This window comes from Tursiops truncatus, chromosome 2, assembly GCF_011762595.2.
Source record: "Tursiops truncatus isolate mTurTru1 chromosome 2, mTurTru1.mat.Y, whole genome shotgun sequence".
Lineage (NCBI taxonomy): Eukaryota > Metazoa > Chordata > Mammalia > Artiodactyla > Delphinidae > Tursiops > Tursiops truncatus.
Window position 1 is genome coordinate 5700171 of NC_047035.1, and position 15134 is coordinate 5715304.

The 15134-nt window shown below is 62.6% G+C and overlaps 1 protein-coding gene across 9 annotated transcripts in view; it reads left to right on the plus strand.

Annotated features, from left to right (window-relative positions):
• Positions 1–15055, plus strand: part of CCDC85C (coiled-coil domain containing 85C) — an 83785-nt gene extending 68730 nt beyond the window's left edge. For 2 of the 9 annotated variants that reach the window (XM_033850634.2, XM_033850635.2), the window contains 5 exons: positions 5045–5152; positions 9871–9966; positions 10285–10503; positions 10825–10923; positions 11833–15055. In XM_033850634.2, coding sequence (XP_033706525.1) covers positions 5045–5152; positions 9871–9966; positions 10285–10503; positions 10825–10923; positions 11833–11922 — 612 coding nt within the window. In that variant the 3' untranslated portion in view covers positions 11923–15055. Of the gene's footprint in view, positions 1–980; positions 1020–5044; positions 5153–9870; positions 9967–10284; positions 10504–10824; positions 10924–11832 lie in introns of all 9 variants that reach the window. The other 7 variants (XM_033850637.2, XM_033850638.2, XM_033850639.2 and 4 more) reach the window with 5 other exon arrangements.
• Positions 15056–15134: the final 79 nt, after the last annotated feature.

Consider the following 15134-nt stretch of genomic DNA (forward strand, 5'->3'; position numbering starts at 1 on the left):
AAGCACTGAGGGCCGGGGCTGGCTGGCGATAAGGGTCGGGGGTCAGCCACTGTGACCTCACCCGTGGGCCGTCCAGCAGCTGAGTGTCCTACTGGACCCCAATTGACATGCAGGCAAACAGAGACCTGGGAGTGGGCGAGTTGCTCAGGTCCACTCAGTTGCGATGGGGTTTGGATTTTGCAACACCTGTGCCCTCCAGAGTCCCCCACCTGCCTCCACAGAGGTTACATGGCCCGCCCCTCACTCACCTCATCGGAGCAAGTAATGGTCCCACCAGGGGACCCGTGAGGGGATGACGGTCAGTGCGGTACCCATCAGTTACAGGCCACGTGGTTCTGGGCAGTACACACATCCGGGTTTGAAAAATGGTTTAGGACCTGAAGTCGCATGGGGGTAGGGGGCAGTGCCAGCTGCGGGTGAGACATCAGCCACGCGTTAACCGCACGTGGACGACACGCTGCCTCGTCTGAGCAGTAACCGGAAGAACCCGCTGGATCCCCGGCCACGCCGCAGCCCCTTTGATTCACGGCCTGCTAATGAGTTCTCGTAAAATTAAAGGGGGAAAAAAGCAGGTAAATCTGGTTGGTAGGACCTGTATGTTCTCGTGAGAGACCTTGCAGGCCACATTCGCCCTGAGGACCGGCAGATATCTGGCCTCGCCCAGCTGGCTGGGATCTCGGGGTGCCTCTCAGAAGGGCAGCTGTGTTCCGGTGTGAGCCTCGGGGAGGGCTGTGAAGGGGTTGGGCCCCAGTTCCTGGCGTGTGGTAGGCGCGCTGTCAGTCCTTGTGCAATCTGGAGTTTCTAAAAACACGGGGCTCCTGTGAGGCGCCTTGGGGACCCCGACCTCGGCCCTTGGCCTCCCTACTGCAGCCCAGCCGAGGTCCTGGCGGCTTTGGGCTAGTGGGCGTCCAGGGGAGGGAGGGCAGAGGTGAGGGTCGTGGTTGGCATCGCTGGGTGACACTTGCTCTCTTCCCTTCCAGCTGCCCCGCCCCTATGGCCGCCCGAGAAGCTGGCTTCAGGTAGAGCTGCCCGGCAGGGCTTGTTTGCAGTGCTGTGTGGGGTGGGGGCTGCTTGCAGTGCTGTGTGATGCCCTGTCTGCTCTGGGTGCCCCCCGCAGCGCCCTCCCATCTCTTCCTGGGAGCTGACCACCACCCAGGGTGCCCTGGTCCTGCCTTTAGATTCATTGTGGGATCCGCCCTCTCTCTGAGCTGGTGTTACTGCCCAGTTTTACAAAGTGACAGCAAAAGAGTTATGAGACAGTGGCCTCTTGTGATGCTGCACCCGGGCCCCCGCTTACCCACCTCTCACCGGATCTGCCCAGCTTGTGAGGTCAGGGGGCAGGTCGAGATCTGCACTTTGCAGGAGAACCTGCAGTGCCTGGTAGGGTGAGGGCTTGCTGAGGCCACAGGAGTTAGTGCTGGCTCCCAGCTGGCCCAGGTCCTCGGGCAAGGTGTCCAGGGATGCCTGGAAGTAGGAGGAACCCACCAGCGCCCAGGGCTGGGCTCCCACCCTCTCCGAGCGCTACAGCCTTGCCACCCCTGGGAGGTAGGCGTCACTGCCCTGTGTTAGGGTTTCGGAAAGTGGGGCTGGTGTCACTTGTCACCTGTCCCCATGATAGAGACACCGACACCTCCCTGTACCACGAGGACTGGCAGGCTGAGGGCTGGCTCCCACTGATGGGGTCCTGCCCCTGGTCACTGCATACACATCGGCCCATGGGCCCTGCGTCTGGGGATCTGAGCGGTCACCTGCGGGCGGATTGCCAGGTGGGGACGCCCGGGCGCCCCCGTGTCGGTGCTCACCTTCCATCTCCGCAGTGGCAGGCCCTGCTTCACCTGTCAGGCGCTGCCTCCCTGCCTGGGTGCACCCGGTAGGACCATGTCCTGTTGTAGCCTGCGGCCCACCCAAGGGGCTGAGAGCCCTTTGGGACCAGGAAGGCAGGGCGAGTAGCTGCCTCTGAGCGAGCGCAGAAAGCGGCCCCCCAGGGAGGAGCCCTGAGTGGAGGGGCGGGGAGGTGGGCGCCTAGCCTTGTTTTCTCTGAGTTCTGCCCTTGGCCCGGTTCTGTTCAGCACCTCCTTTGACGGTGCTCCCCAGGAGGCTCTGCAGGTGGCCTCAGGGATGCCCCGGCTTTGCAAGCAGGAGTCGCTGGGCAGGCGATGACTAGGTGCTTCTGTGGCTGGGAGCCTCCTTGCAGCCCCACAGAGGCCCGGAGAGGCTGGGGTAGCCTGAGTTCACACCACCCGCCGCGACCCACTCTGAGCTGGATAGCGTTGCAGTGATGGCCCTGGACAGAGGCCCCGGGTGCCCTTAACAGTGGGATGGGAGGCTCTGCAGCCTCCTGGGTCTCTCCCTCCCGGTCCAGAACTCTTGTGCTGCTTTTTCGTGGGGGACAGGGCGGGGTGGAAGCGGCCGTTGCCGTAGCTGCAGCACTGGATCGTTTCCTTCCCTTTTAAGGATCCGGGCAACCCTGTTCCAGCTCCTGCTCTGTGTGTCAGATCCGCTTCCCTGTGTCCCGAGGGACCCCGTTAGGGGGCCTGGGGGGCAGGGCAGTCCTCTCCTGGGGAGCAGTGGTGCGCCCCGTGTCCTGCCCGCCCCGCCACCCCAGAAGGCCCCTTCAGCTTCGCTCCACCTCAGTGGTGAAACCCTAGGGATTTCATCTTCCAGGGCACCAAGAGGCAAGAGGCAGGAGTTTTAATTGGGTTTAAGTGCAGTCGTGTTGCTTCATGTCGATGCGTCATTAGCTGCGTTGCCCCAGCATTCTCCCCGCCAGCTTTGTGGCTTTTTGCTCATAAAGTGCTGTGGGCTCGCAAATAGTTATGGACATCGCCGGAGGCAGGGGTAGGAATTGCGTGCTGCTAAGTGAAAACTCCCCACCCTCTTGCACACACACCTCCTCCCCAGGGAATTATCTGCCGGGAGGGAGGAGACACACAGACCTGTGTTTTCAGTAGCAGCACGTGGGCTGCTTCTGAACCCATTTGGTCCGGGATCAGAGACGCTGTGGAGGAGGGGAGACTCAGCCCAGAGCAGAATCTAGACGGGGTGCGGGTAAGGACAGGGCAGCACCCGCCGTCCTGGTCCCAGGGGCCGACGGGAGAGAGCAGTGGCTCCAATGCCTGGCCCTGTGGTCAAATCCATGCCAGTGTGTGTGTGGCCTGCGGCCCCAGGGGTGGACGTTCAGCATGTTGAGTTGAGAACACGCTTTCCACTGGAGAAGATTTTGTAACTGTCACAGAGATCTGGCCAGGAAAATAATTGGCTTTGGGATTTTTGCCTATAAATGGAGCTGGGGGGGCGGATCCCCATGGGAGGGTGAATGAGTGCTGGGCGAGGGGCGGCGTCTCTTTCCTGTTGGCACCCGGTGGCAGAGCTCGGCTCAGATAGACCCCTGGCTGGGCCAGGGAGGGTCAGTATGCCTTGGGCTCTAACGCCTCAGGTTAACCCAAACAGGCCTTGGTCGGTGCGTGACAGTCCCATTTTAAGATAGAGGACTGTGACCGAGATCCCCCTGTAAGACCCTGCTGCAACTCAGGGGACCCCACTTCTCTCCCCTCTGTGTCCCTTGGTGACCTTGGCCACACTCCGGTGCTCCCTAGGCCACGGGAACAGTTCTTAGCTAGGCGGCTGGTCTCGGCTCTCCTCAGGCCGGCGGGAGCCTGGGGTGGGGATGCGATGGGAGTGGGGTAATGAGGGGAGTGACTGCCTTTCTCCTGTTCCTCCGGGCCGCCTCTGCTCCTGTCCTACAGATACTTACAGGGCACTGCTGTGTGTGCCCAAGCCCTTGAGACCTGGGGCGTCTGACCTGGGTCTGATGGGGGCGGGAAGGCAGAACCCAGGGAGTTGATGAGGCTGGAGGCCCCGTGAGAAATGGGGGCCTGGGTCCAGCGGCGGCGGGGGGGGAAGATGGGTGTGTGCGGGGCCCCCCGGGCAGAGCAGGGGAGTGCTGGAGAGGAGGAGGGGCCCCCAGGAGTGGCTGCCGCCCTGTCTTGCTCCCCCAGCCCTGGCCTCTTCCCCTCCAAGGGTTTGTTTGGGCAACTCAACGGCCTGCTGCTGATTTATGGGACGTTCCGCTGCATTTTATCTGCCCAGAAGTGTTTCCGCAGTTCCTTTGAAGTAGAAGAGGGTGTTGGGGTCAGAAGCGCCACCCCGGGGCTGTAGTGATGCAGAGGGTCCAGAAGCCAAGGTTTCTGCTCAGCGGGACCAGGGGGCCTCCGCTGGATTGAGCGTGACCCCTGGGTCCCCCCGCCTCTGGGTCCAGCCCCAGCTTCTGCGGGGCTCTGCTTTGCCCCGAGGGGAACCACCTAAGGCCACATAGGTGCTTGTTCATTCATTCACTCACTCATTCATTCAGTAATTCATTCATTCCCGCTTCCCCCTTCCTTCTAAGCGTGCCCTGGGCATTCATTAGTCATGAGCCCGGCTGCGCCGGCACCTGTGGGTACAGAGGGTGAGGCCCAGGGCTCACACTTACGAGCTGCTTTCTGACGGCGGAGGCTCCCGGGCAGCGTGTCAGAGCGCTCTGCAGGCTCACACCTTGGGCAGCCCCAGCCCCGTGGAGGCGGGAGGACTTCCCCGAGGACGTGGGCCCCAGGGGCTGCAGAGGCCGTTCCCCAGGCCATTCGGGGACCAGTGCAGGGTGCTGGAGCAGAGGAACGAGGGGGGCGGGGCGGGGCGAGCCACGCTCCCATTCACTCACCTGTCTATTCAGCCATGCAAGAAACGTTTATAAAATATACAGCAGGGAGCGAAACGAAGCCCCTGGCCTCGTGGCTCTGACACTTGAACAGAGAGATGGACGTCAACGGCTACTGATGAAAGTGGCAGTGAGATCAAATTGGGGTGGGGGCGGAGGGAGGGTGCACAGGCCGGGCCTCCAGGCAGGTGTGAGGAACAGAGCGGAGGGAACCCACGGAGGGAGCCCTGCCTGGACCGGGCAGGGGTGTCTCGTCCAGCGGTCCGAGGACCTGACGGGAGCATCCTCGGTCCCCTCAGCCCAGCCCCTCGCCCCTCACCTCTAACCCCTCTCCCCTTCTCTCTCACGCAGCAGGCAGGCTCCGGAGAGTTCCGGACACTGCGGAAAGGCTTCTCCCCGTACCACTCGGAGTCCCAGCTCTCCAGCCTGCCGCCCTCCTACCAGGATGCCCTGCAGAATGTAAGTGTCCCTCTCCCAAGAGCCCCACTGTTCCCATGTGGACCGCCAACCTCCGGAAGTGGAGGGGTGAGGCTCAGACCGGCTGGTGACCTGCCCAGGGCACGAGGATGGTCCACGGCTGAGCTGGGATTGGGATCCTCAGCTTCTGCCCGAGCTGCTTCCAGGGCAAGGCTTGGACGGCGCCTGGGCTCCCGACCCTTGACCCTCCACCCTCGACCCTTAGAACCTTGTAAGGGCCCGGCGTGGTGGTGAGAGGTGGGGGCCCAACTTGGGATACCGTTGCCGGCAGTGCAGGCTGGGGCAGAGGCCACGCGGCCCAGCCGCTGTCTGTCTGTGCAACTCGTCCGCCTCTGTCACTCCTTGGACACAGCAGGGAGTGGCTGCCCTGTGTGTACGTGAGGGCGACTACCCCAGACTTTATAACGGAGGTGGGAGAGGAGCTCAAGTTTATGACCGTGGGCTTCCGTTATCATCAGGGCGCCTCCAAGGTGATCCTGGCTTCTCGCCTGGGCTCTGACCTGCCCTGGGTGGGACAGGGAGGGCAGCGTGCGGCCAGCTCCCTGGGATGTGCATGCCCGGCTCAGGACTGCTCCCTGTGGGTGAATGTGCCCGTCATCCCTCTGTGACCGAGGGATGTATTCTTGTATTCAGAATACGCAGATCTACAGAAGCAGAAAGTACATTAGTGGTTGCCAGGGGCTGGCAGGAGGCGGGAGGAGGTGATGAAAACGTTCTGTTGGATGACTGTACAAATCTGTGAATGTGCAAAAACTACCTCCCAAGAAGCACGCGTTCGCATGAGCTCTGTAGATGTTTATTGAGCATCTGCTACGTGCAGGGCCGTGCTGGGCGCTCTCCACACACAGAAGCCCTGCAGCAAGGCAGGGACTTGGTGAGAAGTCCCCACGGAACAGATGAGAAACCGAGCTGGCCTGAGGTCCCTTGCAAGGTGGGCCTGGACTCTCCCCCAGGGTCCCAGCCCGGCTGTCTCCCTTCCATCCCAGCCAGCAAGGGCAGCCCCGGGGTTCCTCCCTGGGCCTCTGCGCTGGCAGGAGCAGGCCGATGCTGCCGCTGGCTGCTGGCCGAGCGCTCTGCTGTTTCTCTTCTGAGGCCCTCGCACCTTCTCCAGGAATGTAGCTGCTGACGCTGTGCAGGCAGCAAAGCCTGCTGATGACAGATAATCCAAATATTTATCCAGGAGCCCCGTGGCTGAATGAGGCTCCATGATGAAGGGCTCTCAAAGCCCAGCATTGCATTGCCCCCACAGGAGCGGCTCCCCCAGCCCTTCATACCCTCTGCCCTCTGTTCATTCTGATTGACTGTGGGAATCCTAACAGCTCACGGGACAGGGCACTGAAGACTTCTTGGTGAGCTGCAAACTGTAAAGTGCTGTGCAAGCCTGGCTGGCTCCTAGGACGTGCAGATGGGAGCAGAGGGAGCTCACTCCCCGAGGCTGAGCCCCTGAGGCCTTGCCAGTGCTAGCGGAGGGCATGAGTCTTCCGGAAGGCTTCCTGGAGGAGGCCTTAGGAGGGGCTCCCTGTGCTGTCTTTAGGCTGCCTGCGTGCCATGGGCTGTCACCCCCTTTGGAGGGAAGGAAGCTGAGGCCCACTGGGGTGGGGTGGGGTGGGATGGGACGGTTTGCCAGGGTCGCATGGCTAGTGCGTGCCAGCACCAGGCCAAGCTGGGCTTGGAGGCCGGGTGCCGGCGTGCAGCACGAGGCCGCGGGCAGGCTGTTGGGGCAGATGGAGAGGGTGATGGTGTCTTGTGGGAGGGGCAGCCACAGAGGCTGCTGAGGAGGCAGTAGAGGGGCCGGAGCTGAGGTGGGAGTTCAGAGGCCAGGCCCCTTGGGACGTTTATAGGGCGCTGAGCCCTTGCTGGGCCCTGGAGGGCCCGTGGGTCCACAGGGAGAGGAGGTTTATGTGGGGGGACCCCCTGTGCTCTGATGCTGCTGGGGGCCTCGTCTCTTCCACAGCTACGTGTGGGCACATTTTCTGTAAGGCTACCTGCATGTCCACATGTCAGAGAATCCCGGGGTGAAGCAGGTGACCCTGTGGGGTGGGGACACCTCCTCCCTGCCCGGCTGGATGTCCCCACCCTCCCCGACCCCATCCCTACCCACTTCTCCCACCCACTGCCTGTCAGTGGAGCGAGCAACGGAGGTTGTACCCATCAGGGTCTGAGAGGAGGAGGCTTTTGACAGCTCCCTCGGGGAAACTGGTTTCCCTACTTTTTTTTGGTCAGTTGACTATATTTAAGTGTCCATTTCAGTGGATTTTAGAATCTTCACAGATTTGTGCAGTCATCGCAGCAGAACATTTTCATCACCCTGGAAAGAAACCCCGTGCTCCTTAGCAGTCCCTCCCCGCAGCCCCCGCCCCCAGCCCCTTGGCAACCGCTAATCTACTTGCTGCCTCTCTGCATTTGCCTTTTCTGGATATTTCATATAAACCGGAATCATAAAACATGCCATTCTTTGTGACTGGCTTCTTTCACTTAGCACCGCGTTTCTGAGATTCGTCCACATCGTAGCCTGTGTCAGACCTTCATTGCTTTTTATTGTCAAATTTTATTGTCCACATAAATTTGGACAGAGTTTTATGTGCAACAGCTGTGTGGGTGCCCCACATCTTGTGTGTCGTTCATCAGTTGCTGTGCATTGGTTTGTTTCCATTTTCTGCCTGTTGTGACTCGTGCTGCTCTGAACACCCCTGCACGGGCACGTGTGTGGACGCCTGTGTTCAGTGCTCTTGGGAGCACCTCCCCACTTTTGGCTCCAGCGCTGGAGTCCCACAGACCCGGGGGGGAGGCTCGGCCCCCTGGTTTACTAGCTCTGTGGCCTTGGCAAGTCGTGCAGCCTCCCCTTACTCATCTGTAAAGTGGGAGCATAGAAAGACAGCGTCTGCGCAGAGGGTGGCAAGCGGCACTCCGTGGGCTGCTCTGCTCCGAGTGGGCTCTTAGGAGGTCGGGGGGAGGCATCACCGGGCTTTCCAGGCTGTGGTCCTCCTGCCATGGCAGGCCTGCAGGGGTGAGCTGGGTTTGGGAAATGCTCTAAAGGTCGCGGTCCTGACTGCTGTCCGGTGGTGGCTTCAGTCGCAGGAAGCCGCGGCTACGCTCTCATTAGCACCTGCCGTCTGTTTGGTGGGGTGGCCCAGGAAGCGGTTGGATTGCACGGCCTATCGTGGCCACTCCTAGTCTTTGCTTCAGAATCGGTCCCCTTACAGTGCGGGCGGTCAGGGAGCCCCAGGCGCAGACAGGACCTGAGGCCAGAGGAGCCCAGGGCCAGGCGCCTTCCTGGGCTGTACTTGTGTGCGGTCGCCCCCTGCTGGCCTTTAGTGGGGAGGGCAGCCTTCTGCCTCAGGGTGCGCACCTATGTGTGTGTGACCCACCCGGCACCTGTCTCCCAGAAGCCGCTTTGGTTTCCCCCGCATGACATACCCGGCCGGGATCCAGAGACCGGGCAGCCTGGGCCAGAGTTAGGGAAACAGCATCCCAGGCTCTCCATACAGCCTGGGACACAGGGACTCTAGCTGTCGTGCAGACAAGGAAACCGAGGTGCAGAGTGGGTCGGGCCTGCCTGGAGAACCCTGCCCAAGCCCAGCTCTGCCGGACATCAAGGCTGTGGGGTCTGGCCTCTGCCTGGAGCCAAGAGCAGGGCGAGCCTGCGAGGCCCTGGGATCAGGTCCGGGCCACGCGGGCCGGTGGGGAGAAGGCAGAGGGTGGCTGCTGGTGGTGGAAGATTCCAGGCCCCGAGGGTCCCCGCACAGCGTGGCCTGGCTGGGCAGGGTCCCAGGGCGATGGCCTCATCAGCCGAGCTCACTGAGTTGGCCTGGTCTCTGGAGGGGTCATCGGGGGCCACCGACGGAGAAGGAAACCAAGACTCAGAGACAGGAAGGTTGCCCAAGGACGCCAGGGTCTCCCCTTCACGCACTTGGTGTTCTTGGTGTTTAATCTCTGCCTTCCAGCATCCGCCGGTTCCCCTTAGGTCCCCTCCCAGCGTCTCCTGACCTCCCGGCTCCTGCCGCCCCGCGGTTGCATCGGCCTCCTTGTGTGTGGGCTCCTTCTGTGCGGCCCTGATCCCTTCTTCACCTTGCTCTGGGGCCGGGGTCCCCGCTGCAGCCCCAGCCAAAAGCCCTGCCTTCCGCCCCATGGACACCTGGCCAGCCGGGGAGAAGCCGGGCAGACAGACACTTGGCTTCCGACACGGGCGGGCAGAGGGCCAGGGAGTGGGTCCCTTCCTCTCCCGGCCTGCCTCCCGGCCCCTCAGGCTGATGTGGGTGGTGGGCACATGGTTGCCAATTAGGGTGTTGGCAGAAAGAGGTGGCACTGTTCCTGGGTGGCCGGACAGAACTGGGAGGGTCAGGGCTGGAAGCCCCAGGAATGCCCTGGGGGGTGGAGGCCGGGGAGGGAGAGAGACCTTAGGAGGCAGGCCGCCTGGGGCTGGAGCCCAGGTCCTTCGCACCTTCCCGAGTGACCGGCAAAACAGACAGCAGACCTTCCCTGTGGGCTGTTTAGAGGAGCCTGCGGGATGTGTGTGGGGAGTCCCGATGCTGCCCCCCGGCCTCACGCCCAGCCTCCTCTCCCCCGTCACCTCCACCCCCATTTCCTCCCGCCTGGGCCCTGGCCCCACAGACGCAGTGCCCTCTCCCAGCTGCTGGCACACTTGTGGCTGCCACCTGGGAGCCAGCCAGGGCGAGCTGAGACGCACTTCCTTCCCACAGGGCCCGGCCTGCACGGTTCCCGAGCTGTCCCCGCCGCCCTCGGGTGGCTACAGCTCTGCGGGACAGAAGCCCGAGGCTGTCGTACACGCGATGAAGGTGAGGGCCAGGCCCTGCCGCTCCCTCGGGGGCCCCCAGATCCTGCTGCACTTCAGGAGCCTGTGACCTTGGACCCCACGTTTGCCCTTTCTGAGCCTGGGGGCAGCTGAGCGGCAGGGCAGGGACTTTGGTCTCTGGGTGGCCGTGGCTGCCTGGAGCACCGTGGTGTGGGGATTCCGCGGGGTGCTGGGTAGCGGCCAGGGAAGCTGAGGCCTGGGGGAGGTGGGGGGAGGGCTGGCACTCCCCAGGGTCGGGGATGGGGGTTGGGGGGTGAGGCTCAGGCCTCCCAGGCCCACTCTCCTCCTGTGCCCTGCTCAGGGCCTCCGGGTACGCCCTGCGGTGCATCTCCCACCATGGCATCCCCATCCCTTCACGTGTATGCGCGCCGCGGATGCAGTGCACGGTCCCCCGGGTGTGAGGCCTGGCACGGCTGCACAGACACGGCACACTCGCGCCTGTGCGGGCGGTGACCGGGACACACCCCTGACGTGCATGAGCCGGGCCGCCCTGAGGCCCAAGTGGGGGCCCGGGGGCAGAGTGAGTCCCCCCGTGTGACAGTGGTCCCTACCCCATCTGTCCTCCTTGCTCCCGCGTGACCTGTCTTCAGCTCTGCCCCCGATGCTGACACGGGGTGCTGCTTCCCTCGTGCAGCGTCCCCGGTGTCGCTGTACCGCGGGGAGAGGACGCGAAGCGGGGAAGGACCACCTGGCCCTTAGGCCTCTCCATGCCTCTGTTCCCTGCACACCACCCCTCCGTCCCGGGACCCCACGGCTCCCGTTTGCAGCCGGGGCTCAGGGCGACCTGCCTGAGGCCTGCCTGGTGGCTTCCGCCCCTGACCCTGGGCCCTGTCCCCTGCAGGTCCTAGAGGTACATGAGAACCTGGACCGGCAGCTCCAGGACAGCTGTGAGGAGGACCTGAGTGAGAAGGAGAAGGCCATCGTCCGAGAGATGTGCAACGTGAGCCTCCTGGGGCCGGGCCGGGGGTGACCTGGGGGGGCGGGCCCTGTGTGGCCATTACTCCCCCAGGAGGGGCCGGTGACCTGGGGGGCTGGGAGCGGGTGCTGGGGCTTCGGGAGCCCTGGCCTCTCTTTGTCCACTTGACTTCCTCCCCCTCCCACCGCCCTTCCCTCTTCCCTTCCCCTCCCCTCCCCCTTTCCTTTTCCTCCCCTCCCTCTCTCTCCTTTCCCCGCCTTCTTTCCTTCCCCCCTTCCCTCCCCAAGAACAGGGTCCCTGATCTCTGGTCTTGCTCGCCCCATTTATCCTGACCCTTGGCCCCTGTCCCCTGATGTCTGTCTGGCTCCCAGCCTCCCAGCATGCTGGTGCCCCTGCTGGCTGCCAGCGCACAGGTGCTGTTCACGGGGGTGCAGGTGGAACGCTCCATTCTGCAGGACGCCCCACCCTGGAGCTAGCTGCCTTGGCTTTTGGAAGCTGGGCTTCTCTGGGTCTTTGGGGAGGCAGAGCGTCATCCCCCGACCCGCCTGGCCAGTACGCATGGTCTCCTTGGACTCGTGAGGGAGCCAGCAGGGAAGGTGGATCACGGGGTGCACCTGGGCCTCGCTTGGGATGAGGTGCCCCGAATCCCCCTCCTCTGCCGCCTCCTGGGTCTGTAGGCCCCACTGGACAGCCGCGAGGCCAAGTCTGCCCCCAGATGTGACCTGCTCGGGGTGGGAGGTGTGGTTGTGAAGGGTGGACGTGCAAAGACGTACTCTGAGGGTCTCTGGGCCTCACGCAGCCTCCGTGTCCCCTCCTGGCCCCATGGCTCTCGGGACGCAGGTGATTCTGAAGAGCGATGGGGCAGTCTGTGCGCACAGGCCCCTGGGCAGGCTTGGGATGGGCCCTCCACTCACAGCTCGCCCCTCCCCACAGGTGGTCTGGAGAAAACTGGGAGATGCCGCCAGCTCCAAGCCCTCCATCCGGCAGCACCTGTCTGGAAACCAGTTCAAAGGGCCTTTGTAGGGCCGTTCCCCTGTGGACGTGGACTGGCCCTGCCTGGGGTCCCCAGACGTGGGCAGGCCCTCGCGCCGAGCCACTGTCTTCTTTTTCCATGGTGAATTGTACATAGGACGCTGCCTGCTGTGGCCTGGCTGCCGGGGGTGCGACTCCATTTCCCACCTCTCACACACCAGCAAACCGGGAAGACTATTCCCCGCAGCAGAGCGGCCTGGACAACCTCGTTCCTGCTCGGGGGCCTGGGCTCTGGGCTCCATTGGCGAGAGGCTGAGGCTGCTCAGAGATGTCCGGCCCAGGAACCGTGCCGGGCTGTGCCCAGCCTTGGTGGAGGGGCACCTCATCAAGACCTCCATCCCCGGCTGCCACCTGTGCTGGACAGAGGCCGCTGGCAGCTGGACTGATGCACGGGGCACCACTTCTGACCCGCCTGCTGTGGCCTGAACACTGGCTCCATAAGCAGTGGGTCCCCAGAGTCGTGGACGAGGAAACTCACCCGCGGCCCTTCCTCTGGCCCCAGGGCCCAGCCTCCCCGCTGCCGGCTCTGCTTGTTTTTAGAGTTCATGCCCCTACCCCTAGCCACACACTCTGCAGTGTCCCCTCACCCTGTCCTAGGCTGTGCCCTATCCTTTTGGGTCCCTCCTGCCCAGGGCCCGAGGCACCTCCATTTCTGTGCTTCGCATCATGGGCTGTGTGGAGTCTCTGGGCTGGGCCTCTCTCTCTGCATGGGTGGCACCGGGCCGTGGCCAGGCCTCTGCTCAGGAACGGTTGCCCCCGGAGCTTGGACCCCTCTTGGATCACTGTGGACGGAGTCGCGTGGCCGTAGGTGAAGGAGTTCTGCCCTCCTTGGGAGGAGCCCTGCTTGGCTCTGGTTTTCATTTTCCTGTGTGACCCTCAGCAAGTCACTCAGCCTCTCTGGGCCCCTGGTCGGGAAAGGAGGGCTCAGAGGTTCGAGGCCATCAGCTCTAGTCAGCCTGTATCCTCACTCACAGCACGCGAGCCAACGGGGTCCTCCTGCTGGAGAGGCGGCTGGTGGGTGGGCTGGGAGGGGCGGAGGCCCCAGCTGAGTTCCGCTGCCTTGCTGCCTCCTCTCGGTGGACGGTCACCTCCCTTCCTGAGCCTCAGAGTCCTCCCCTGCAGAGTGGGCAGCCTAAGGTCCTCCTTGCAGGGCTCTGGGGATCAAGTAAGACCTTCAGTGTAAAAGGATCGTGTATAAACTGTAAAGCGAGACATGTAAATTTTAAAGTTTGTGTGCGAGGGCAGTGCGGCCCCGAGGGCGTAAGTGATCAGTGGCGTATCACAGACGAGATCCCAGAGCCTGGGGGGCGGGGACAGGCCGCTGTTGTAACCAGCCCCCGTCCACCCGCTGTCTGCAGTTCCTCCCCCATCGCTGGACTCCAGTGGTCATTAGAGCTCTGTGCGCGGGCGAGCGAAGAGCCCGAGAGGCTGGCTTGGCACCGGACAGGCCTCATCCGAGGCTCACGCGAGGGATGGGGACCAGGTGAGGGGACGGACGAGGCTGCCCCGTCCCTCCCCCCAGCAGGGACGCTGAGCCGTCCCCACCGCCTCTCTGCCATCGGCACCCTTGGGTCGACACTCAGGGGAAAGGCCCGCGGCCCTCACTGTGCCCGAGGAGTGCTGAACGGGTGCCGGTGACGGCGTCGGGCACGGCCCTCTTGCCCTGGGTGTTACAGGAAGCTATGGGCTCTCTGGAAGGAGCTGGTCCCTAGGTCATGTGGTGAGTTCCCTGTCATTAGGGGTGTGCACTTGGAGCTGGGTGAACATCCTCGGTCATGTTCTGGGTGGCTTCTGCCCGGGTGGGCAGTCAGCTGGAGGGCAGAGGCCCCCTCCCGGGTCCTGGAGTCCAAAGAACCATGGAGCAGCTCGAGGGGGGGCTGGGTCTCTTGGGTGGGAGCCACATCTGAGAACCCGTGTGTCACGTCTGGGTCAGGCTGGCTTGGCCACCACTGAAAATAAGCAATAAGTCAGGTGTCCTGGTGACTGCAGGTCTCCTGCAAACTGACCCAGGGAAGAACAGCCTCCAAGGGACCTTTCCCTGCCAGAGGGAGGTGACCCTGTCCCCTAGTGCTGCGGTGGCGTCCGAGGAGTGGGTCAGGCGTTCCCTCCAGAAGCAGCCTCCCGCCCGCCATGGAGGCAGCACCAGCTGGTGCCGACGTCTCCTTCCTGCCCCTGCCTGTGTCCCGGAGCCAGCACTGCATGGGAATGGCTTTTGAGGGCAGAATCGTACCTGTGACGGCATCTCTTTTAACGTAAGCTGTCGAAAAGCCTGCAGCGCCTCTGCGCGCCCCACGCCGGCCTGGGGCCCAGCTGCAGCGGGAGCCCATGGCTGGGAGGAGGGTCCCGGGGGCCAGCTCGGGGTGAGTCCCTGCTCTGCCACTAGCAGGGAGTGTGCAGGGGGTGACACCGGCGAACCTCCCATCTGGAGCCTCAGCTCTGAGAGCTCGTGGTGGGGTGTTGCTGAACCTGATGTCCTTTCATAAACACACTGTTCCTAGCGCCCGAAGCCCCGTGTGACACCTGTGCTGTGGCTTCCTTTCCCACTGTGATGGATGTCACCCTTCCAGCCTCATCCCAGGTGGCCAAGCCCATCCTGGAGTCGGAATCCACTGAGCACATTTTTATCCAAAAGTTATTAGCCACACATCAGTGTTGTTTAAAGAGAAAAAAGTGACCTTTTTTTTTTTCTTGAAAACTTGAGAGGAAACAATACATACTACTGACTTTTTTTTTTTAAGAAACAAAGGAAATGCATGACTGCAGAGCGGGAGAGGTGTATATTTTTCATAACGTGGGGGAAGTACTTGTGCTGCTCTCTGGGAATGGGCGGACCGCCTGGCCCCTGGCCCCAGGCCGGCAGCCGCGCTCTATCTACCTTCTGTCGGATGTGACCGCCCGAGTACTGGGGCCGCCCCCTCCCCAGCTCTGGGCAGAGCTGGGAGCCCTGGACTCCTGTGCCCGTTTCTACCTTCTATTGAACCACTTTGATTTGGGGAGAGAAAAAAAATTAGAACTTTTTGATAGTGTGGTAAAAACATTGATTTGAACTATTTTAGTAAAAGGAGTAACAGAAGATTGTGATAGTGTATACTTTGCGCTAGATAAATAAAGGCTCTTGCAAGCCTCTGGTGGGTACGCAGTGCTCATTTGTTTTGGGTGATGGGGCCCCTCAGGGTGGATGGTGGGGGCCGCTGACTGCTGCT